Consider the following 23815-nt stretch of genomic DNA (forward strand, 5'->3'; position numbering starts at 1 on the left):
GTCAGTGTGAAGTGAGAAAACAGCTACAAGCATAGTTGAGAGCTCTTTTTGTTTACAGTATCACCATGTTCAGTCATCACTGGGATTCATAATCTGTTACTGTCCAGTTTTTAAGTTCTCAGCCACTTTCAGCTTTTTAAAAAACAGGAGTAGAAGTGGGCTATAGTCTACGAAAGCTTATGCTCTAATAAATTTGTTAGTCTCTAAGGTGCCACAAGTACTCCTGTTCTTTTTGCGGATACAGACTAACACGGCTGCTACTCTGAAACCTTTCAGCTTTTTGACACACATGACTTTACATCTCACGGGCTTTCAGTTACTAGTTACCAATAAGCACTCAACCCTCTTTTGAATGGAATAGTTCTCATTAACCAAAATGTAAACACTGCAAATGCAGCAATAAAACAAATATTGACACAACATTCACATTTGCATTAAATACAGTGTTTTCCAATATCAAATAATTTGTGTCCTCATTCTAATTTAGACAATTCTTCTCCCCCTGGATTATCGGATGTGTTTAAACCTGTAACCTTCAGATCCACAGCATTCGATCTCTTCCATTTCAGCTGTACGAATAACTGCTGGGGAAAGCATGCTGTTCTCCGTGTTAAGAGCAGCGCATAGAACATGACAAAGCACACACTTTACCACTGGATTGCACAACTACTATAAACTCGCACAGGCTCTGTTCCTGTCTCTGGCTGCGGAGTGTTGTCTAGTGGTTAGAGGCAGCATAGCTAAATATGATAACTCTCTTGTTTGGTTTAGCTGTTAAAATTGAATTTGTGAACTCTGAATCTAAAAGCAGGAACGAACACCACTTGAGTTAATGGATCACGTCTGTTAGCAAGGAGGCACTAGTGTCAAACTTTCATAGGTGGTTGGCCACTAGAGGGATGACGATCTACCCTGTGTTAGAGTGGGTCACGCAGGCACACAATTTGGCGCACTTCTTCTGAAAGGTTGTGTGGCAAAGTGGAGGAGACTTGGATCTGTCATTGTAGAGACCAATTCTATGCCCAGCTCTGCCTGTAGTGACATTGTGCAATCTCGCAGTTATGTTAGGGATCCTCTATATCGGGACACTCGGGAAAGTTAATGCAAACTAATTTTTAAAATGGATTAGTTAGACTGCATTAAACCCCTCTATGGATGCTCTTTATTCAGAATTAAAATGGCCTTAATTTGTGTTATCTTAATTCAAAAGTGAATTAAACTAACCTAAATTAATGCCATTTTCATTCTGAATAAAAGCATCCACCACAGAGGTTTAATGGCATTTAACTAATCCACTTTAAATCCTCACATTCATTTAATTTGGATTAATTTTCCTGGGTGTCCCCATGTAGACACGCCCTTATCTGTAAAATGGGTGAATGACCATTGTGTCTCCTAAGTGTATGAATCCTTGGTTAATAAGGATTGTGAAGGTCACAGAAATATTAAGAACAGCCAGAAAAACTAGGATTTGAGCTCGTGGTCTGTTGGTTTGTAACTTTCCCTCCCCTAGTAATGTGTGGGGAAGGTCTGTATATGTGAGTGTATATAATAATCAAAAAGCATGACATTTACTGAGTGGTGCAGGAAGTCAAATTGTCCTGTTTGTTATAACTGAGTATGAATTATATATACACTTAAAAAAGGAAGTTAATATGTTAATAACCATATGTATTCTTCTTATACGTATGTCAGATTTAAGGCTATGTAGTAGTTGATAAAGCCATGGGTGTTAACAGTGTGTTGTGGAAGAAAGGTAATAATAGTTAACAGTTGATGCACTTTATATTTGTGAAGATAAACAGAAATATGGCTATTGGCCTCCACAATTTACTTGCTTTTCATTATGTGAGGAAAACGTTGTAAGTAGAGCAGAGCAACCTTAACTAATATTAAATGAATTTTCCTAGTTTTTAAACTGTTGAAATTAAAGATGAAAAATTGCAAGCAAATAATATGCTGCCTTACAAAGAATGGCAACAATCTGGTGAATGCAGCAGCTGCAGTATGGGGTCAGAGTGGAGAAATGTTGACAGCCTACAAACAGCTTTTGCAACTAGACAAACCTTGTCATGTATGAAGACATAGGATGCTACTTAGCAAAGAACGTTGATATTCGTAAATGTGGCATTTTAAAATTGACACTAAAGTCAACATTTACAGTAGAGTAAATGGGCCTGTAGTAATTTGAAACTGGATGCAATGTATGGACATAGAGCTGTGCCTAGCAAACAACACCATCCTATAATTAATGGGCCCTTTCAAATAGGCACAGCTCAAATCAGTTATGAAGCATAACTATTTTTCTCAAATTCCAAAATGGGAAAATATAAAACTGGTATTTATATAAACTAAGTTTAGTGTAGATGCTCCATTAGTAATCTTTGCAAAAGGGTTCTGAAAAAAAGTGAGATGCTAGTGACCCAAACATAAAACCATTTGTTTTTATTCCAACAATATTTAAAAATATAACTGCCCTAGAAATTATAATTATCCAGAAAATTAGAAGCTTTCTTATACTCAATTTGTAAGTTTTGAATAAGACAGCTAACAGATGTTGCCATCGTGTGCCTTCTTAAGCACAATTCACTGTTACAACCTTACCTATGGCTTAACCACTGCTAAATCATAATTGCGTCATATTAAAGTTTTGTTTAGGAATTTTAAATATGAGTATGACTGAGACCATTGGCCATTCAACGTAAAGTTTTGGATAATCCTTATTAGACGCACATTAAAATTTACATGATAAAACAGACAGAACAAATTGAAGGATTAGCTGATAAGCTAATGATTATTGTTAGCTGATAAGCATTATAGCAGTGAAATTAGTACACAGCAATTCTGTGGTTGAAATTCTTTAATTGTCAGCCTTTTTCATGATCACGTGTTTATAAAAGAGCACAAAAATTAAGTAATTCTAAATCCTGACTAGTTTGAAAATACTGGAATCATGGTACCTAAAGTCAATAGGAACTTTCAGTGTATACTTGGTTTGAAGTGGAGCAGCTGCTACTCTTTTTGCAGCCTTTTTGAAGTAGGTGGTACTCAGGAGGGAACTGGGCTGTTTTAAGAAAATCACTTTTTTCATATGCAGCATTTTTTTTTCTGACCGACACTGAGATGTAAAACCTTTAAACGTCTGGCTCTGATCTGGGGAATAAATGGTGGTAGTTAGAAGATTCAGTGTTTTTTTTTTTTTTTTTTTTTTTTAATGGCTTAGTTCCCTCTTGAGGCTTGGCAGCTTCTGAAGGGCTGCCATCAGTATGGTGTCTGCTCTGAAATTAATCTTCTTGGTGCAGCAGTGTCTTAAAGTCAATAATGTTTCAAACTGATACCTATGTAAAAACACCGTTTCATTTCTTAATACAAGCAATGACACACAAGGGCAGAAATTATTGTTTTAGTTACCTATTATGTAACCAGCTTCACTAACCTTCATTTAATTAACTTTTAATATGAAACACACTTTTTTCTTTTTGTTTTGTATCACCTGTTAATTATTCTTTGTTCTGATGATGAATTTAATAGAGGAAAGGTAAAAAGAAAAGAAACTAAATACAAAAAAAACTATATTAAGGCATTGTTAAGGTTACGCAGCTTAGCATTTAAACTTAAGGAAATGCAAAGGTGCAGGTTGAATACCTAACCATAACTCTATTCATTTGGACATAACCATTACAATACAAATTTTACTATATTGTATGTGTAGTTTAAGCTTTTAGAAAGAAATGTAGAATGTTTATATGGACCAAATTTTTCAAAGAGTCCCTCACCAATTGCTCCCATTTGGGCAACTAAATGAATGGCATTACTTTCAAAAGTGTTCTGTAGAGCAACTCTGATTACGAACATCTGGCTCTAGCTGTGTGTGCTGAGTCCTTTTGAAAAATCATGTCCTATAGCATTATTTTGAGAAGTAGTATGTCACCACATAATTAAAAACTGTATAGTAATACTTATGCACAAGGAGGCAGATCCAAAGCATGGTTGTTGCTTTCTATAAAGTAGCTTTAAAAATGGTATTGTTGGGGTACATATTTGTGTCTCAGCAACTCCATATTATATTTGTTCAGTTTATAAGTAAGAAGATATTTTAACTGCCAACCCTGTATATTATAATTGAATCTGTAAGTCAAGTTATTTCCGTTTCACCACATCAAAGAAAGGCATAGTTAGGTGCAATTGAAGGGTACACCTAATATGTCTCACTCAACGTGTATTTTAATAGTGATGATACATGAGAAGAAAAAGACCAGCTAACCTGCACATCTACACCAAATTAATTTAAAAAACAAATGGAACTAAAATATACATGTTACAAAAACATATAACCTCATGAGCTTATTTAGTGTTAACCATGTCCCTCTGTAATCCAACCACCAGGTTGTGTTTATGTTGATCTTGTCTCTTCCTATGCTGTGTTTAGAAGGTCTGTTCTGCCAGTGACAGGTTTCAGAGTAGCAGCCGTGTTAGTCTGTATCCGCAAAAAGAACAGGAGAACTTGTGGCACCTTAGAGACTAACAAATTTATTAGAGCATAAGCTTTCGTGGACTACAGCCCACTTCTTCGGATGCATATATGCATCTAATAAATGCTTATGCTCTAATAAATTTGTTAGTCTCTAAGGTGCCACAAGTTCTCCTGTTCTATTCTGCAAATCTTACTAGTGCTGGGCATGGCTCCAATAAGGCCACTCATAGTAGTGAGCACTACAGTGTCTGGTAGTGGTTGTGTAATTGGCCAATTACCTCAGGTCTGTAGATGGCAAGTTCCTTAGTGCAGGGACAATGTCTTTCGTTTGTCTGTAAAGCAACATGCCCACTTATGACACTATATAAGTAATAATTAACTTTCGAATTCCAAGATTTATTTATGGAAGTGGCACTTAGAAAAATAATCTTTATACATTTAAATGGACCAGATCTCAAGTGAAGTCACTGTAACCATTTTTCATTGTCAGCTGTCGATCCAAACTGGATCATGCTTTATGCAATTCAAGAGCAACACAGTTGGTTACAAATTTCCAGATCCATGTGTTGTCTGAGTTACAATCCAAGACTACAGTATGCTGCTTTCTTTTTTCTCACTTTGCTCCATCCTCTGGATCAAAGCCTCTTCATGTTGAGCGGCACCCAGTGCCAGATATTCCTTCCAAATTGGACAGGATTGTTTGCGCTCCTCCCATCTTTCTACATTGATGTTGAACAAGTCAGTGGAACTACTGAGACAATTAACATAGAATCTCACAGTTCCTTTGCAGAATACAACTGAACCAAGGTTCAGAGTTCAAATGTAACTTTCACATTTCCTAATGTTTTAGTTCTTAGCCTGCATTATTATTAGTACTATTAAATACGCATTAAACTTGGATTTTTGTTTCTGGAAACATTTTGAAATGCTTTTACTTACATAATGGAAAATGTTTTCTGTATTCAGTATTCACCCTCAATCTGATGAAAGCATTTGTAGTCCTTTGCTTTTTATTTATGCTGAAACTATTCTGTATATATGTTTTTTAATCATTTGTAAAAACCTAATAAGACTAAAATCCATAATAAATAATTCAAACATTCAACGATGTCTGCATAACTGTGAACTTTCCCTAAAGCAAATAAACTGAATTTAGCTCTGTATCTAGTGAAAATTATATGCTGTCATATGGGAGATTAAAACTCTGTCCTGGTCCTTGTGTCTTGCTCACTGGGCTGGCAGGAGCTGGGAGTATTGCAGAGTCAGTATCTTTTGGCCATTATTTTCAAGCGTCCATTAAGTTTTCCTATCTCTGTTGGTGCCCAACTTGAGATGCCAAGACTACTCTGATTTTTTTTAAAGAGATGCTAAGTACTTAAGTTCCATTGACTTCAATTAGAGTTTTGGGTGCTTAGCTTCTCTGCAAATCAGAACTAAAACTCTCAAGTTGGACACCCAAAATTAGTAGCCACTTCTGAAAATTTAGCCCCTAGGCCTTTTGTAAGTAAAGTAACACCTCTTAGTACTTTGCAGATTCCTCTGCCCGAATAAGGAGCAGAATTGAAGGCTATAGATGGGAGTATAGTGGGTTGGATAGTTGAAGTTGGGAGAAGATGAATTTGAAGAGTCAATAAATTGTCAGAACTATGGGAATGAGGCATGATAAACATTATATATATTTTCCCTTTCAGAAAAACAAAGTCCTCTCTCTGTTCATGTAGGTATCCTGAATTAGCAGCCGTGTGCCGAAATTCTAGTACTCTAATTCTGTATCCTGGAGCTGAAGCAGCTAATTTGGAAGAATTGGCTTTGATCTTCCCAAGTCCGTCCACAATCATCATCATTGATGGAACATGGAGTCAGGCTAAAGATATATTCTACAAAAACTCTCTTTTCCGGCTTCCCAAGCAGGTAAGATGTAATGCTTTGACTTGAGAGTGTAATATGTTTTCTTTTTTCACTGGAAGTATTTGATCTAGAACTGATCAAAAACTAGAACTGTATTCTGTATAAAATTTGTATGTTTCAAATTTTATTTGTCACAATTGAGACAAAAAGTCAAAATACTGACATTTTCCACAGAACATTAAGTTCAAAAAATTTGGATTTTGAAATGTCAATTTTTGTGTTGACATTGCTGAATTGAAATGTTTCATTTTGGTTTGTTGAACGGACTCAAAACATTAAATTTCAGTTTGGTTCAGCACTAATCCACATCTACTTGAGCTGCTTTAGTGCCTCGTGGTTGCTATAGTTTGGGTGCCACATGCTCCCATCCTTTTCTGTGAGCTGAGTTCCCAGGCCAGAGTACTCTTCTCATGATGCACAGTGGTCACATGAATCTCATGATTCATCATACTGGTTCAACTAGATGGAAGACTGTGGTGCATCCTGGAAAATGTAGTAGTTCTGCCAGGAAGACTGTCCCATAGAATAAAGAATGCAGTCATGAGATATTAGAACTGCAGCTCCCATGAGCCATTGTGGCAGCTCCAGCAAACACACACAATTTCAAGCTGATCCGAAAAAAAAAAATTGGGTTGGCCTGACAAATTGAAATATTTTCAGTTTGACTTGACATGTTCCAATGGAAAATTTGAAAAATGTCAGGAGGTTTTCCATTTTATGGAAATGGATTTTTCTGTCCAAAAAAGAGCTTCAGCAGAAAATAACAAACCATCTCTAGCTTGAACTCAGGACTTCCAAAAGGCAAGTGGTGGTGGTAAGGTCTCGTAATAAAATGTTCACAGTTGTGAAGTCTACATTTTTTTTTATCCTTATCCTATTTCCAGGTAAGTGTATGAACCTGAGTGTGAAAGTAGGATATTGTGATCCTTCAGTGCAAATTCTCAACACTTCTACTCATGTCCGAGGGAAAGTTTGTAAGAATCCAGAACGGTCGTCAAATCACAGCTACTGAATATGGAGGGAGCTTATGATGAAACATATTAATAACATCACATTTTCTCCAGATATTATAATTAACAGAAATAGGTTTTTCCCATCCAAGTACTCTAGATTATAATGTTTGAATATAGCACTAACAGTTAGTGCTAATAAAATTAACAAATGTAGGTTCTAGTCCTGCTCTGAGAACTGAGTAAGCACAGCCCTGAAAAAAATTTGTGTAAGTCTCTGGTGCTGTGTAGGATGCATACACATGATTCTCAGTGCAGGATGGAATTTATTGTTATGTGATTAACCACTCTTATTTGGGCAGTTATTCCATCCTTAGTATAACAAGTTTTAGTCTAACACAAGTTACTTGTTATACACAACTTGTCAGCCTGTGTTTTCTCCTAAAAATGCCTTCTATGAGTTAATCAGTTTAGTTGTGGATTTAAAAAAGTGGTGTTTTGATCTACAAGTCATGCTTCATCCACAATGAACTGTATTTTATCCTAAACCCAGAGCCTATGAGGTTTTTAAAAGTGATCTCCCATAAATACTTTAAAACTTTATAAATAGCCATAAGCAATATCTTTGGGGGTAGAAATATAAAACTTGAAACCTTAATGCATTCCTCTCACAAGTAGTTTATGGTTCCTATTAAATTATGCAGCAAGTGGATATTTTTAAATAAATCAGACCTGCAATAAGAGATGGCTGTTTCATTCTTACATACAGAAAGAGAAAGAGATAAGTGTTGTTGTCTAAGCCAGGTATGATTGGTCTTCTGTCTTAATTTGGTAAACAACTGATAAAACACATGCTGGTCACACAGGCCAGAGGGGAGGAAAAACCTTGTTTAAATAAGTTTCACTGTTTGTATCCTTTTTTTTTTTTTTTTCATATGGTTACTGGAAATATTTGGTAGTGGGGTTCCATTAAAGCCGAACTACTAGGTTACCATGGGCTAGAGCTGGTGTACTGGCCTCTGGCCTCTAACATATCCCACAGGATACTCTAGATTTGGTGATGGGCACAGTGGTCTTTCACCTGGGGGCATCCCAATACCACATAATAAATTAATGCAAGGGACTGTATTATCTTTTCTATCGATCTCCTGGTCAGGGAAGCCCTGGTAGTACAGCTCCATTGGAGGTAGGGGTACACTGGGGCACAAAGCTTCTGCAGAGGAAGAGGACATTTGGCCTCTTGTTGATCCCTGCCATGGATCTGTGAGGCTTCGAGGCTGCTTTTAGAGGCTGTTTCCATATCTGGGGTCAAACATCATGGACTTCCTGCCCCTTTGCTTCACAAACTTCACAAAGAGAACCTTAAATCATTTCCTTTTCTTCTGAATCCTACTCCATGAGTTATGTACTATGACAGGGCAGTCTTTTACAGCACTGGAACACTTAATTTCATTTTTGTTGTTTTTTTTTAAATCCATTATTTTTAGTTGCCATTTTGCTTAATCAGCTTAGTTTAAAGATTACTGTTTGTGGTAGTTACTCTGTATATTAGAAAACTATACTCCCCTATGCTCTCAGTAAAAATGTAGACTACAGGCAATTCCCATAATCTTGATGCTTAAAGCATTTACTGCCTTAAGCTTTTAATTCCAACAGAAATATTTTTAATTTCAGGGCAGAAAAGAACTGCTCTTCTGTTCTGAGACAGTGTGTTGAATAACAACCCTTTTACAGGAGAATAGAGTAGGCAGGTCTTTAATTCATTGAAATACACTAAAAATAGATCATAAAATGTTTGTATTTGTACAGCTAGTTTACTGAAGTTGATAAAACTGTAGAATAAAATCTGATTTACAAAATTCAAATATTCTAATACTCCTATGCACAGCAAAGGCCTTTCAAAAAGATGGACATTCATAGCGGTCTACTACTGAACGGATGTTTTATAGTGTTTCAGGCATCACATTTCAGTATGTTTTAATTATTTTATGGGCCAGATTGTGACCTCAATAGTTGTTGTTATGAGCAGATACTCCCATAACCAGTCCCATTGAACTGTGTCAGTCACCGGTATAACAGGGGACACTTCCTAGGCACTCGGGTGATTGTGTCTTACAATAAGTAGCTGGAGGCATAATCACTTTGTAAGACATAGTGCTCCTGAACACTGGAGAAGAGCATCCTGGGAACTGCCCACTAGTACACTTGTTTAACCCTTATAGTCAAAATTATGCACTCAGCACAGGAAAGGATGCGAATGTGATATGTAATGGTGTGAATCTGCTCGATCGTGCCTCCTCCAGGGCTGCTAGTGCTATTGGCAGCATTAGCAGACCCGTTCTTACGTTATTCCATCTTTTACATCGCAGATATTCAATATGTTTAGATATATTTATGTAGATTAAACTAAATGTGAATGTTTTTTTTTTTCTGAGTACAAATAGTTTGGTTAAGGTAGATTGCCTTACTTTAGGGTTTGTTATACATTTTCAAAAAGTCCATTATTTCTGGTTTAAATCAGATGAGATAACATTCTATGTATTTCTGAGTCCACAAGTGCTGGTAAAATGAGTATTTATATGAGACTAGAAAAATGCTAATCAGTTTTGAAGATCAGTTTTAGATTATCATTGCTTTTTTTCTTATTAATTAATGTTTGTGTGGAACTTTACATTTTCAAAATGCTTTGTAAGTGCTAAATGTTATGAGTTATTAAATTCTTTGCATTCAGATAATATATTTTAAAATTTAACATATTGTATGTATTTGTGGAATGATATTGCTTCACTTGTACAGCCAACACCTTTTTATGTTGTTAGTGAACTATTAGAAGCTGTCTTGTCTATTGTCCTGAATTAGGAGTAAAGTTTTTTTAATCTTTTAATTGGAAAAATTAGATAAAAGTCAAAAATATTTAACCATTAAAATATACATGTTATTCTCTTCATGCTGGACCAGTTTAGAAAGCTCATAGTAGATGTTAATTCAGTCCATCAATGCAAAAAAGGCAGCGGGGGGAACCTCCCCATTATTTGCATTGTTGCAGAAGTAATTCCAATTGTTTTAACTGTCTGAAGTATAGTTCAAATACCTCTTAATTAAGGCCTCAAATGAGCAAATATTTAAGCATATGCTGAACTTTAAATATGTTAAGAATCTCGTTGATATCAGTGGGACTCCTCATATGCTCCAAGTTGGGCATGGTTTTAGGTAACTTGGTGAATCCTTGCCCAAAATACTTGTGCAGAGTTTTCTTATCAGGTAAAGTTTAAAAAAAAAAATCATGTTTTCTCTTTTGGAAATAAGTCCTGGAGATCCTCTGGTGATTGTTGAATAAATGACAGTCAAGCCATAGTTCTATCTCATCTCTAAAGTGTATCCCAGGAAATCCAGTGGTATTTGCTGCATGGTAGCATGTAGTCACTCTCTGAAGGTGGGAAATTATTTTACGGTTCCTTAGTATGCACTTCCATGCTAGATATAAAACAGTTATGTCATCTACCAGACCTCTCTTGGGATGTGAGCAAAACTGCTTTAGAAAACCAAAAGAATGGAGAGACAATGTTTCATTCCCTAGTCCACAATCCAGGAGACGTTTATATTAGGAACTGTAATGTGAGATCCAAATACATACCAGCCTGATATAGAACTCTGACCAATACTTGCCATTCATTCGTTCGTTTATTTATTTATTTATTTACATATTTGCATTGTGGTAGAGTCCAAAGCGCCTCGAAATCTGGTCCTGTTGTGCTAGGTTCTGTACAAGCACATATCTATGGTCTGGTCCACACTAACCCCCCCTCTTCGAACTAAGGTATGCAAATTCAGCTACGTTAATAACGTAGCTGAATTCGAAGTACCTTAGTTCAAACTTACTGCGGGTCCAGACGCAGCAGGCAGGCTCCCCCGTCGATGCCGCGTACTCCTCTCGCCGAGCTGGAGTACCGGCGTTGACAGCGAGCACTTCCGGGATCGATTTATCGCGTCTAGACAAGACGTGATAAATCAATCCCAGAAGATTGATTGCTTACCGCCGGACCCAGAGGTAAGTGTAGACCTACTCTGTGATTCAGTCCTTGATCCAGAGAGCTTGGGAAGATGGATACTGGGGAAATGATTTGTCTCCAACAGTTCCCTATGTCAGCAGAGACTATAAGAAACTGTCTAAGTGGGTAAAAGGAACGTGCATATCCTTCACCACACGTTTTAAATATTGACATTTTGAGCTCCAATCTTTCTTCTGCTTGTAACTTGCTTGAAAGTACTTTTTTATTGCTTCTTGAAATTCAAAGACTTTGCAACTGTTAGTTTTGCCTCTGCAATTATTTAGTTAAGGCCTGTGCAGTAGTGGAATCTTCATTACTGGAACTATGGCTTTGGGGGCGGGGGTAAAGCACTCAGGACAGATAAAGATGATCTAATAGATCTTTTCGTTTTCTTACTTCACAGGAAAAAAATCAAACTTTTTCATTAATCCAAACTTTCATTAATCTGGATTTAAATCCTCTCTTCTCAGCCAGAGAACAGACGTGAGCTGAGATTCTCTTCCCCCAATATATACCTTGAATGCATAAGGAATAATGAAAACCTCTTCCTCTTGATTAACAGGTTCATTGCAGATTGCTAAAAAAGAGCTGGGGCTTTACATTTGCCCTTGAGCACCTGATTAGCTTTGTGGGATGCCTGCAGAGAGTCACTGGTTCCCAACTGGGATTTTTTGCTGGTTAGTCATGGAAGATGGCCAGTTCTAACATCATTTATAGTCCCTTTTTATAGTTATGAATGATGCAGTAGACCATACAAATTGCATTGTAACTTGCATTTCTGTTACTTGGTTTTGCAGGGAAGGGGATGAAAGTAGTTGAACATCCTCAACAGATTTTCAGTTACTTTGTTTGGGGGCGGGGGAAGGGGAGAAGAGTATCTACATGCACCCACCTCTTATTTTGTGTAAGAATGTCCTTTACAAAGTCTGTCAGGGCTAAAAGGGTTTTGAGGGACACTGCTATGGTACTGACACACTGTGTGGCATTACCCCTTGGAAAAACCCATGAAGATAAATGTAGATCTTGTAAGCATTAATTCCTGTAGCTCTTTTCCTACTGGCAAACCCCTCAGATTCAGGATAAGACACGTATGATGGTATTAGAGATGGAGCCATTGTACCAGGGAGCAAAGTACTTTATCCTTTGTACCAGTCTCCTTGCTTTCTGCAGACGTCTTGAGAGCTGTAGGATTTCGCACAGATATTGGGATAGCAGCGGGGCTTAGAGGGCCACGACTTCTGCTCACCCCAGAGATATGAAAACATTGCATGCTGAATAGATGTAAACTTGGGAATTTTGCCCTCCCGCTGAATTTTATGTGGGAGAGCATGATTGTCCTAGTATAAATTACTTGTCATTCTCTATGTAATATGTTCCGCACGATGTGAATAGGTGTTCCGTGAAAGAATCATAATTAGAAAAAAGGTCTTTACATTTTTTTTAATTTTAAATTTGGCATATTTGAAGCGTAGTTTACAACTCTTTTTGAATGACTATAATTTAACGTAAAACTCTTTTTACGGTTATTGATAGATCTTGTATTGAATATCATGGCGTAAAGAGAACGTGGCACGCAAGCATGTTGACGTCTACCCCTTTCGGGCACGTTTCACTTAGTGACGTCATACCCCTTCCGCTCGAGGCTGCGCGAACTGCAGTGCTATGCACACACCATTCTCTTTACACCATGTTGAATATAACATATTCACTCAACACGTTCAAACCTGTGGGTCTTTACCGTTTGTGCAATAAGCACAACTAAACTAGCTTCGCTCGAAACAATATGAATATTTGTGACAAACAAAATTTGACAAAAATCAGTATTTCTAAATATTGTTACTAAACCTAATCACCATGGATTTGGGGGCCTAAAGGATGAACTTTAAAACGAAATGCATGTACTCCAACTGTGGCCGAAATAAATGAGTAAAATATTGCGACACTTCAAAGTGAGGATGAACAGTTGCAGTCTTTTCTTGCCGAAAAATCTGTTGGTACTAGTGAGTTATCCAAGGTGAAAGAATTTCCACTGAAGTATATAAAAAAACAAGAAGAAGCAGGTGTTAAAAGACCGAAACAAAAGTATGAAGAAAGTTATTTGTCTTTCGGTTTTACATGTGTTGGAAATAAAGATGTTTCTGATGTGCAGTGCATCGTGTGCAACAAAATACTAGCAGACGGTTCATTGGCTCCAGCTAAACTTCGTAGGCATTTGGAAACCAAGCATGCTGAATACAAAGACAAAGATATAAGTTTTTTCAAGAGGAAGTGTGACTCACTTGGAAATTATAAACTTTTGATGATTAAAATAGCTAAAACAGACAACAAAAGTGCAACAGAGGCATCTTATCGAGTAAGTTACCATATTGCGCTTGCTGGAGAAGCTCACACTATTGGAGAAACGCTTATCAAGCCTTGTGTGAAAGATATTGTAACATGCATGTTGAGCAAGCAGTCTGGTAAAAAAATTGATGCTGTACAATTGTCAAATAATACTGTTGCACGCCGTATTAAAGATCTTGCCGATGACACAGAAAAAGAGCTAGTCTGCCGACTGAAAATTTGCCATGAGTATTCATTACAACAAGATGAGTCCACTGACGTTTCAGGCCTTGCTGTGCTACTAATATTTGTCCGATATAGATTTAATAATACTATTGAAGAGGACCTGCTCTTATGTGAATCTCTGCAAAGCAACACAACTGGAGAAGAAATATTCAACTGCATCAACAATTTTATCAGAGAGCATGAAATTAGTTGGGAAAAATGTATTGATGTATGTACTGATGGTGCTCGGGCAATGATCGGGAAGATGAAGGGAGCTGTAACACGAATCATAAGCGTGGCACCAGAAAGCGCTAAGAGCCATTGTGTTCTACACAGACAAGTACTTGCACTTAAAAAAAATACCAGCATATCTGAAAATTGTGCTTGATGAAGCAGTACAAATTATCAATTTTGTCAAATCTCGACCACTTCAATCCAGGTTATTTAAAATGTTGTGTCAGGAAATGGATAGTCAGCACAAAGTGGTTCTTTTACATACAGAAGTGAGGTGGCTATCCAGAGGAAAAGTGCTTGTGAGGCTTTTTGAGCATCGTAGTGAACTACTGGTATTCTTCACTTCAGATAATTCAGGACAAAAATTTAATGACTGTCTGACAAATTCTTCATGGCTAATGAGACTTGCGTATCTTGCAGATATTTTTGCAAAATTAAATGAATTAATCTGTCGCTGCAAGGAAAGAATGTGACCATTTTTACTACAATGGATAAAATTTTGTTGTTAAAAAAGAAACTGGAATTCTGGGCATCTTCTGTAGAACAGAATAACTTCGACTTTTTCCCTACAGTACATGAATTTCTGACTGAAATAAATTCTACGATCCATGAAGAAGTTGTCAGCACCATTTTACAGCACTTACGTGACTTGCAGGCCTCTTTATTAGACTATTTTCCTACAACCTACTGATGATAATGCTTGGGTTCGAAATCCATTTGTAATTACAGCCAAACCAGTTGGCTTTACTGCGCACGATTATGAAAGCCCAATTGACTTAATTTCTGACTCTGATTTGAAACAAAAGTTTAAGGATCTTCCACTGAATAATTTTTGGAGCAGCCTAATAGAAGAGTACCTTAATGTGGCTAAAAGTGCAGTTCGAGTGCTCCTTCCTTTTGCTATAACTTATTTGTGTGAGACGGGATTTTCGTATTATACTGCAACAAAAACCAAATATAGGAATACACTTGATGCTGCACCTGACATGAGGATTCAACTTTCCAGCATTATTCCTAATATTAAGCAAATTTGTGATAGAAAAACGCAGAAACACCAATCCCATTAAATCCAAATTTGGATTTCTGTTTATAAAAATAGATTTTCCTAGTAAAAATCTAATTTGTTTGGTGTTTGTGTATATATAAAAACAAGTTTTTTAAAGTAGAACACTGTTTTAAATTTTGACTCTTGCACTTAATTTTTGTACTACTTTATACGCGCTTTCCAGTTAGAAATTGTTAGTTCAAGTTACTTTAAATTTGTATTTTTTGCTTTGTTTTATAAAATAATGCAATTTTTTATTTGAAAACCAAATGACTACAAAATAATATTATAAGTGTTCCGTAATAGGCTAAAAAGTGTTCCATGGCCAAAAAAGTTTGGGAAACGCTGCTGTAGCAGATCAGAGTGTCCAACTGAATCTATTTCTGTGGGACTGGAGTCTATAGCCTCATGCACTCCAGGAGATTTGTCAAAGGCTGTAAGGTCCAGCTGCTGAAGTATTACCATCTCCTGACCATGAAAGTGGTTTCTTAATAATGATCTCCTAAACCAGGACCCTATGAATGTGTTAATGGCCTGGATGTTGATTGGTTTCAATACCGAAGAAGATTGCTGGGGGCTTGGAACAGTACTGTGGCGCTTCAGCTGTGCCATTGTAGTGCTTCAGTGTAGCTACTACCTACGCTCCTGGGAGCGGGTGCTTCTGTTGACATAGCGCTATCTGCCCCGGGGGCTAGGTTAATATAGCTACGTCTCTCAGGGATTGACATTCCCCCCCTCTCGTTGTCCCTGTTTAGCTGGTCTGCCCTTGCTGGGGGGCCTGAAAAAATTCTGGAAGGGGGCCCCGCCCTTACTGGTGGGCCCGAAACATTTTTTTCACTGGGTCTCAAACCCGCTCTCGGCGGCCCTGGATGTAGCTATGCTGATTTAAGTTCCCAGTGTAGGCCAGCCATTTGTTGGGAAGAGTAGGAAGAAGTTTGCATCCAATACTTTCTCCAAGATGTGGGATATATTCTTTCAGTGTTGGGCGAGAGAAGAAGATTGACATTTTCTCCTGCTCCCTTAAACATATTCTTGAGTGATACTGGCAGAGTGTAAGAAAGGCTGCAAGGTGAATTATCTATACACTTCAGTAGTTTCTCAGTTTTTCGTATCTAGCTTAGAGATATTGGATCTCATTCTTTCACAAATCAATGATTATATTCAGTAAAACACCAGCAAACTATTCCACAGTGACGCCTTTTGTAAGTTTTCTATGTGTTTATGGATTCCATATTTGAACATAAGGGAAAATATCCCCTTCAAGAATCTCACTTTCAAAGATGTGTGTTTAGTTGCTGGGACTTTGGCTTGAGTTCCGTCCTTTATACCACCTCCCTGTCTTCAGATTTTTTCTGGGTCAAACAATATTTCATCCTCTCCCCCCCCCAGAGTTTATTCCAAAGAGCAATAGACTTTTTCGTATTACACAAACAATTGTTCTACTGACCCTAGGCCTAGTGCCTTCTCCCTCACAGGGGGAAACGTTTTCTGTTCTGTACATAATGTGACTATTAAATTGTATCCCCTCATGCACAACCAGTAAGAGAACCTGTGCTGCTCTTCATCTGCTTCCAACAAGAGAAAACAGCATGCAGTGCTTCCATTGCCTGCTAAATAAAGGATTGCATCCAGTTGGTTTAAGACTACCGAAAGGTTGCATCTGCATCCTGACAAATGTTACTCCTTGTATACAGCAGCATGTCAACCTTGTGCTTGGAGGGATGAGGCACTGGCCTCCCTGATCTGTAAAGTAACCACCTGGTCCTCCCCCTACACATTTCTTTGCTATTGTCAGTTGGACCTGTAGTTGACTGAATTCAGAAGAACTGTCATGCAAGCTACACTGAAGCTGCTTTTCTAGAGCATTTATTAATAGTCATGCTTCTGATAGTCAATGCTTTCAGCCGACCACATGGGAGGAAAGGGCCATGTGACAAGGGAGACTCACAGATTATCCAGTTTATTGTGGTTCTCTTCTAGCCTGCATTCTCTGCCATATACCCTGAAGTAATGTTGCTTAGAATAGCCAATTTTTTCTTCTCTTTACTTATTCTGTAGCCTATTTCTTGCGTTGGAAGTTTCTCTGAAGAGCAGGACTGGGGGAGTTGGCTGACAGATCTTGTCTTCCATTTTCTGTTTGGAGGAGCTATAATGCTGATAACACTGGTCTACAATTTTTGAGAAGTCGTCTGCTTCAGAGATAAAATGTGCTATTATGTATTTTGAGATGTGTTGAATTAAAATATGACAATTAAAACAACTGATTGGCTACTGTTTCTAAGATATTTAAGTTTTTACATTTTATGTTTATGTGTATTGTGTAGATAGTAGAGTTTTAATCATAAATTGTAAACCTAGGTCTTTTCATGTGTTTATGGTTGCTTTACATGATAATATTTCACCTGTCCTGTTTATGGAACACTTTAAAAATCAGCAAAAGGGTTATATAAATAAAATTTATTATGAAACAAAAGGCAAAAAACTATTATGTACATAGTTTAGTCCTATTCAGTGTCTACTCAGCGCTTCTTGGCTTGTCTCTCTTGTATTCATTAAATGGAGCATCTCTTGTCACTGTCCAGCAATAGTCTGCAAGCATTGATGGGCTCCATTTGCCCTGATAGCATTTCTCCATTGTTGCAATGTCCTGGTGAAATCGCTCGCCATGCTCGTCGCTCACTGCTCCGCAGTTCGGTGGAAAAAAATCTAGATGGGAGTGCAAAAAATGTCTCTTTAGTGACATGTTGCAACCAAGGCTTTTGTATGCCTTGAGGAGGTTTTCCACCAACAACCTGTAGTTGTCTGCCTTGTTGTTTCCCAGAAAATTTATTGCCACTAATGGAAGGCTTTCCATGCCGTCTTTTCCTTGCCACGCAGTGCATGGTCAAATGCATCATCTCGAAGAAGTTCACGAATCTGAGGACCAACAAAGACACCTTCCTTTATCTTAGCTTCACTTAACCTTGGAAATTTTCCACGGAGGTACTTGAAAGCTGCTTGTGTTTTGTCAATGGCCTTGACAAAGTTCTTCATCAGACCCAGCTTGATGTGTAAGGGTGATAACAAAATCTTCCTTGATTCAACAAGTGGTGGATGCTGAACACTTTTCCTCCCAGGCTCCAATGACTGTCGGAGTGGCCAATCTTTCCTGATATAGTGGGACTCTCTTACACGACCATCCCATTCGCAGAGAAAACAGCAGTACTTTGTGTATCCAGTTTGCAGACCAAGCAAGAGAGTAACAACCTTCAAATCACCACAAAGCTGCCACTGATGTTGGTCATAGTTTATGCACCTCAAAAGTTGTTTCATGTTGTCATAGGTTTCCTTCATATGGACTGCATGACCAACTGGAATTGATGGCAAAACATTGCCATTATGCAGTAAAACCACTTTAAGACTCATCTTCGATGAATCAATGAACAGTCTCCACTCATCTGGATCGTGAACGATGTTGAGGGCTGCCATCACACCATCGATGTTGTTGCAGGCTACAAGATCACCTTCCATGAAGAAGAATGGTACAAGAGCCTTTTGACGGTCACGGAACATGGAAACCCTAACATCACCTGCCAGGGAGATTCCACTGCTGTAGTCTGGAGCCCAACAGCTCTGCCTTACTCTTGGGTAGTTCCAAATCCCTGACAAGGTCATTCAGTTCACCTTGTGTTATGAGGTGTGGTTCAGAGGAGGAGGATGGGAGGAAATGTGAGTCCTGTGACATTGATGGTTCAGGGCCAGAAGTTTCATCCTCTTCCTCTTCCTCGTCTGAGTCAAGTGAGAATGATTCTGGTGCATCAGGAACCGGCAGTCCTTCTCCGTGGGGTACTGGGCGTATAGCTGATGGAATGTTTGGATAATGCACACTCCACTTTTTCTTCTTTGACACACCTTTCCCAACTGGAGGCACCATGCAGGAGTAACAATTACTGGTATAATCTGTTGGCTCTCTCCAAATCATTGGCACTGCAAAAGGCATAGATTTCCTTTTCCTGTTCAACCACTGGCGAAGATTTGTTGCACAAGTGTTGCAGCATATGTGTGGGGCCCACCTCTTGTCCTGATCTCCAATTTTGCAGCCAAAATAAAGGTGATAGGCTTTCTTAACCATAGTGCTTATACTGTGCTTTTGTGATGCAAAAGTCACTTCACCACAAACATAGCAGAAGTTATCTGCACTGTTCACACAAGTACGAGGCATCTCTGCTCACTTTGGCTAGACAGAAATGTGTCCCGTTGCAAAATCAAACCCTGACCAATAAGAGAGCACGACACTGTATGATTTCTAGAGCTGATATAGGGCAATTTATTCAGCAGAGTGATGTAAGCTTCGTTATGATTGCATCATCCATGACTTCCAGGAATAACATGATGCAATTCATATCATGTATGATGCAATACCAGCTTCAGATTGCATCATTCATTGTTTTGCCTAAAAAGCAAGTACTGTCCAAACCCAGTCATAGATTTATTCATAGATCCAATCAAAGATGTATTTTAGTCATTTCTGGTTTAAATTGAGATCCCTTTGCTTTATAACTCACTTATCCTCCGCCATTCCCAAGTCAAGGGTCATATATACTGACCCAATAGCATATCTTGAAAACTAGAGCCAATCAACAATTTTAAGCATCATTTTCATTCTCAGGGACCCAGAACTAGTAAAGTTTGACTACATTTATTTCAGAAGCATTTTGGCTGTAGAGCAGTGTAATCAGGGTTATTGCCACGTAGGATGAAATAAAAGAGATAATTGACAAACCAAATTTCCTGGTATCACCCTTTCATTATTCTGTATTATAATGTATTCAATTTTACTTTTGTTTAACCATTAGCTTTAAAGATACAAAGTATATTTAATACACAAATGCCTAGTTGGTCTAAAAATATTTCTTTTATTCTTAACTTGGATGAAAAGAAACTAATATCTGTTCATTTTAAAGTATTATACAGTGTTGTAAGCGACTGCCATTTAGAAAAGAACTAATAGAGCTCTTCAGATCAGAATGTCAATAAAGCACTCAAATATTTATTATTTGTAATCAAATTTTGCAGCATTTTTAATCATATGCCTGCTGTGCACTAATTTCTCAATGCTCCTATTTATAAATAAGGATCTATTATTATTAACAAGAATCTTCATTAGAGAGTTCCCCAAACAATTGGTGAGTGCCATCAACAATCTGTTGCCATCAAGTGTTGTTAAGAATAATTAAGAGAATTAATTACTTTAAGGTGCCACAAGTACTCCTGTTCTTTTTAAGAGAATTATGGCGCTCTAATGGGACGTTTAAAGGAAAGTCTTGTCTTCAAATGGAAGAAAAATTGAGGGTTAGGGAAACAATTTTGAAACTATAATATTTTAACTACTTCCCAACTGGAATTTTATTGCCACTGTCATGCTTCCATGTTCCACTGAGAAAAATGCAATTGTTGGAAGGTACTTGGTTAGCACAGATGACCATGCATATACTAGATGGGTTCAGTAACAGGTAGAAAGTTTTGTCAAATAGCTGAAAATCATAGTTCTTTAGTCACACAACTTAAGCTCTCAAAACAAATTTGAAATGTCCTCAAGATTTTTCATATAAAATCACAAACAACAAAGGGGTTGTATCTCTTCCTGCCCTGTGACCCTGGGTGCTGCTATGCTGTGAAGCTTTTTCTCAGAGCCCTGACACCAGCATCCTGCTCACAGTACAATGTCCTTACCCTGGCTTCCTGGTTACTTCTTGCAGAATGACACCAAAGCTATTCCAGTCCCCAGGCTCCCCCAAACCATTTCCCTGCAGTTTCCAGTCCCTCTCACTGGACCCTCACACAAGTTAAGTTTGCTGCCTCCAAAGAGGCAAAGTTCACACACTAGCCTGGTAGTTTAGCTGAGGATATTACTCAGGCAACCTTAAGTCTGCACCCATAGTGCCACCACAGTTTACAACAATTAAACTGCTAGACCTTACTCTTAATTGTAATGACCTTCTTTGGGGACAGAGAGATGGTTATTGAGTGAATATTAATATGGAGATATACCTATCTCATAGAACTGGAAGGGACCCCGAAAGTTCATCGAGTCCAGCCCCCTATCTTCACTAGCAGGACCAAGAACTGATTTTTGCCCCAGATCCCTAAGTGGCCCCCTCAAGGATTGAACTCAAACCACTGAGCTATCCCTATCCCTCCCCCCAAATTAATATATGGAGATATATTAGCTGCATCACCATAATAGAAAAGCTCAGAACATTCAAAAGGAAAGCGTATCTTTATTTCCAATTTCAAGGAATTTTAATTTGTGTGTTTTCAGAAAAACACAACGTTCTCCTGGGCATTTTGGCTGAAGTAAGTGATGGATAGATTCTTTCAGCCTTAACTCCTGATTAGTGAAGTGTTTAGCTTTCCTGGGAATTTCTTTTAGTTTGTATAAAAGATTTCAGAATTACTCAGGGAGAGAAATCCCTGGAGACTTCTTGAAAGCTGCATAGAGATTCTGAGCTTCGGATCTTGCAAGGCATTCAGGAACGTATCACATTTTTTTTTCCTCAGACAGCCTCTTTCCTTTGTATATGACTTCTTCCCTCCTGTTCCCCATATAGGACCACATATCCCCCATGTGGCTTTCCCTCCTCTGTTCTTTTCAGACCACATCCACCTATAACCCAAGTGGTATCTCCTGCCAGTCATTCTCTCCATGTTGCCTATGCATGCTCATAAATTGCCTCTGGGGCTATGTGCCTTTTGCAAAGCATGCATAAAATGATGCTTATATATTATTCCAACATCAGACTGTTCATGTACTATCAAACTGATTAGTATTGTATGCTTCTATCCTGTATATTCTAGACACTTCAAAATATAGATGTGTATTTGCTTAAAATATACATGTTGTTACTTTTAAGCATCTGTGTGGATTTGTATTCTCATAATCATACCTTTTAAATGATGATGTTCGTCCATCGTGATCGATGAAGACCTCAACAACTCATTCTTTCGATGACCGGGCTCTATGCGTCTGAAGATGACTGATCAGTCCGATTCGGGCGTGAAACATCCTGTCACACGTCGGGCAGACATGTAATGGCACTGTTGATGATGTATGAGCAGCTCTGGACTTGCGCAGCTCATGCTTTTTTTCAGCCTCAGTAATATGCCTCGCCTCAGAGGTATTACTGCCTGTGTGAATGAGGCTGTGACATGCTGAATGGTTCAGTGTGAAGGTTTCCCATGTGGCGGTGTTGATCTCGAAGGACTTCAAAGAGATCTTCAGCGTGTCCTTAAACCGCTTCTTTTGTCCTCCATGGGAGCGCTTTCCCTGAGTGAGTTCTCCGTAGAAGAGCTGTTTAGAAATGCGTTCGTCTGACATTCTCACGACATGTCCGGCCCACCTGGTCTGGGATTTCATCAGCAATGTGTGAACTGACGGCAGACTGGCTCTTGTAAGGACATTAGATTCGGGCACTTGGTCCTGCCATCTGATTTTTAGAAGCTTTCGCAGACAGGAAATGTGGAAGTGATTGAGCCTTCGTGCATGACTCCGATAGCAGTCCACGTCTCGCAGGCGTACAGCAGAGTTGGAAGCACCATTGCTCGGTAGACCTTCAGCTTCGCTGGTAGGCTGATCCCTTGACATTCCCAAACGCTGGAGCGCAATTGGCCAAATGCAGAGCTGGCTTTAGCAATTCTGCAGTTTACCTCATCATCGATTGACACTGCTCGAGAAAGGGTACTGCCCAGGTACGTGAAGTGGTCCACTGTCTGAAGTCTCTGACCATTTACAGTGATGGACGGTTCTGAGTACGGAGCCGGGGGAGCTGGCTGGTGCATGACCTCAGTCGTCTTGATGTTAATGGTGAGACCGAAGTTGTTGCATGCAGTTGAAAACTTGTCCATACTGGCTTGCATTTCTGGTTCTGTACTAGCATTCAGAGCACAATCATCGGCAAAGAGAGAGACTCGAAGTACAGTTTCCTTCACCTTGGTGATGGCATGCAGTTGCCTCAGATGGAATAGTTTCCCGTCAGTTCTATACTTCAGGCCTACTCCTTCAGTGCAGTGTTGAAAGGCATCAGTCAAAGTGGCAGAGAATATCATGCTGAACAAAGTGGGTGCTAAAATACACCCTTGCTTGATGCCATTGGTGACTGGGAAGGCCTCAGATGTTTCACCGTCGTCCAGGACACGAGCCATCGTACCGTGATGAAATTGATATACCATTCGTATAAATCTGTCTGGACAGCCAAATTTCGACACGATCCTCCACAGGCCCTGGCGACTGACAGAGTCAAATGCTTCCGTGAGGTCCACAAAAGTTGTGTAGATTTCACGATTCTGCTCTTGACATTTCTCCTGTAGCTGACGCACACCAAAGATCATGTCAGTAGTCCCATGTCTCTTGCAAAAGCCACACTGTGATTCTGGTAGTAAGCCCTTCTCCAGGTGAATGATCAATCGGTTCAACAGACCCCGTGCAAGAACTTGCCCCGCTGTAGAAAGCAGCGAGATTCCACGGTGATTGTCGCATACTTGGCGATTGCCCTTCCTCTTATAGAGGTGCAAGATGGACGCGTCTCTAAATTCTTGTGAAATGGTTCCCTGCTTCCAGAAGGACTGAAAC

General features: G+C 38.7%; 1 protein-coding gene across 2 annotated transcripts in view; it reads left to right on the forward strand.

Moving 5' to 3' along the window:
• The window catches only part of DTWD2 (DTW domain containing 2), a 204794-nt gene that overhangs the window by 98240 nt on the left and 82739 nt on the right, over window positions 1-23815 (forward strand). For both annotated transcript variants that reach the window (XM_054032529.1, XM_054032530.1), the window contains exon 4: window positions 6196-6385. In XM_054032529.1, the coding sequence (XP_053888504.1) occupies window positions 6196-6385 (190 nt within the window). The remainder of the gene's footprint in view (window positions 1-6195; window positions 6386-23815) is intronic.

Source organism: Malaclemys terrapin, chromosome 6 (assembly GCF_027887155.1).
Source record: "Malaclemys terrapin pileata isolate rMalTer1 chromosome 6, rMalTer1.hap1, whole genome shotgun sequence".
NCBI classification, from domain to species: domain Eukaryota; kingdom Metazoa; phylum Chordata; order Testudines; family Emydidae; genus Malaclemys; species Malaclemys terrapin.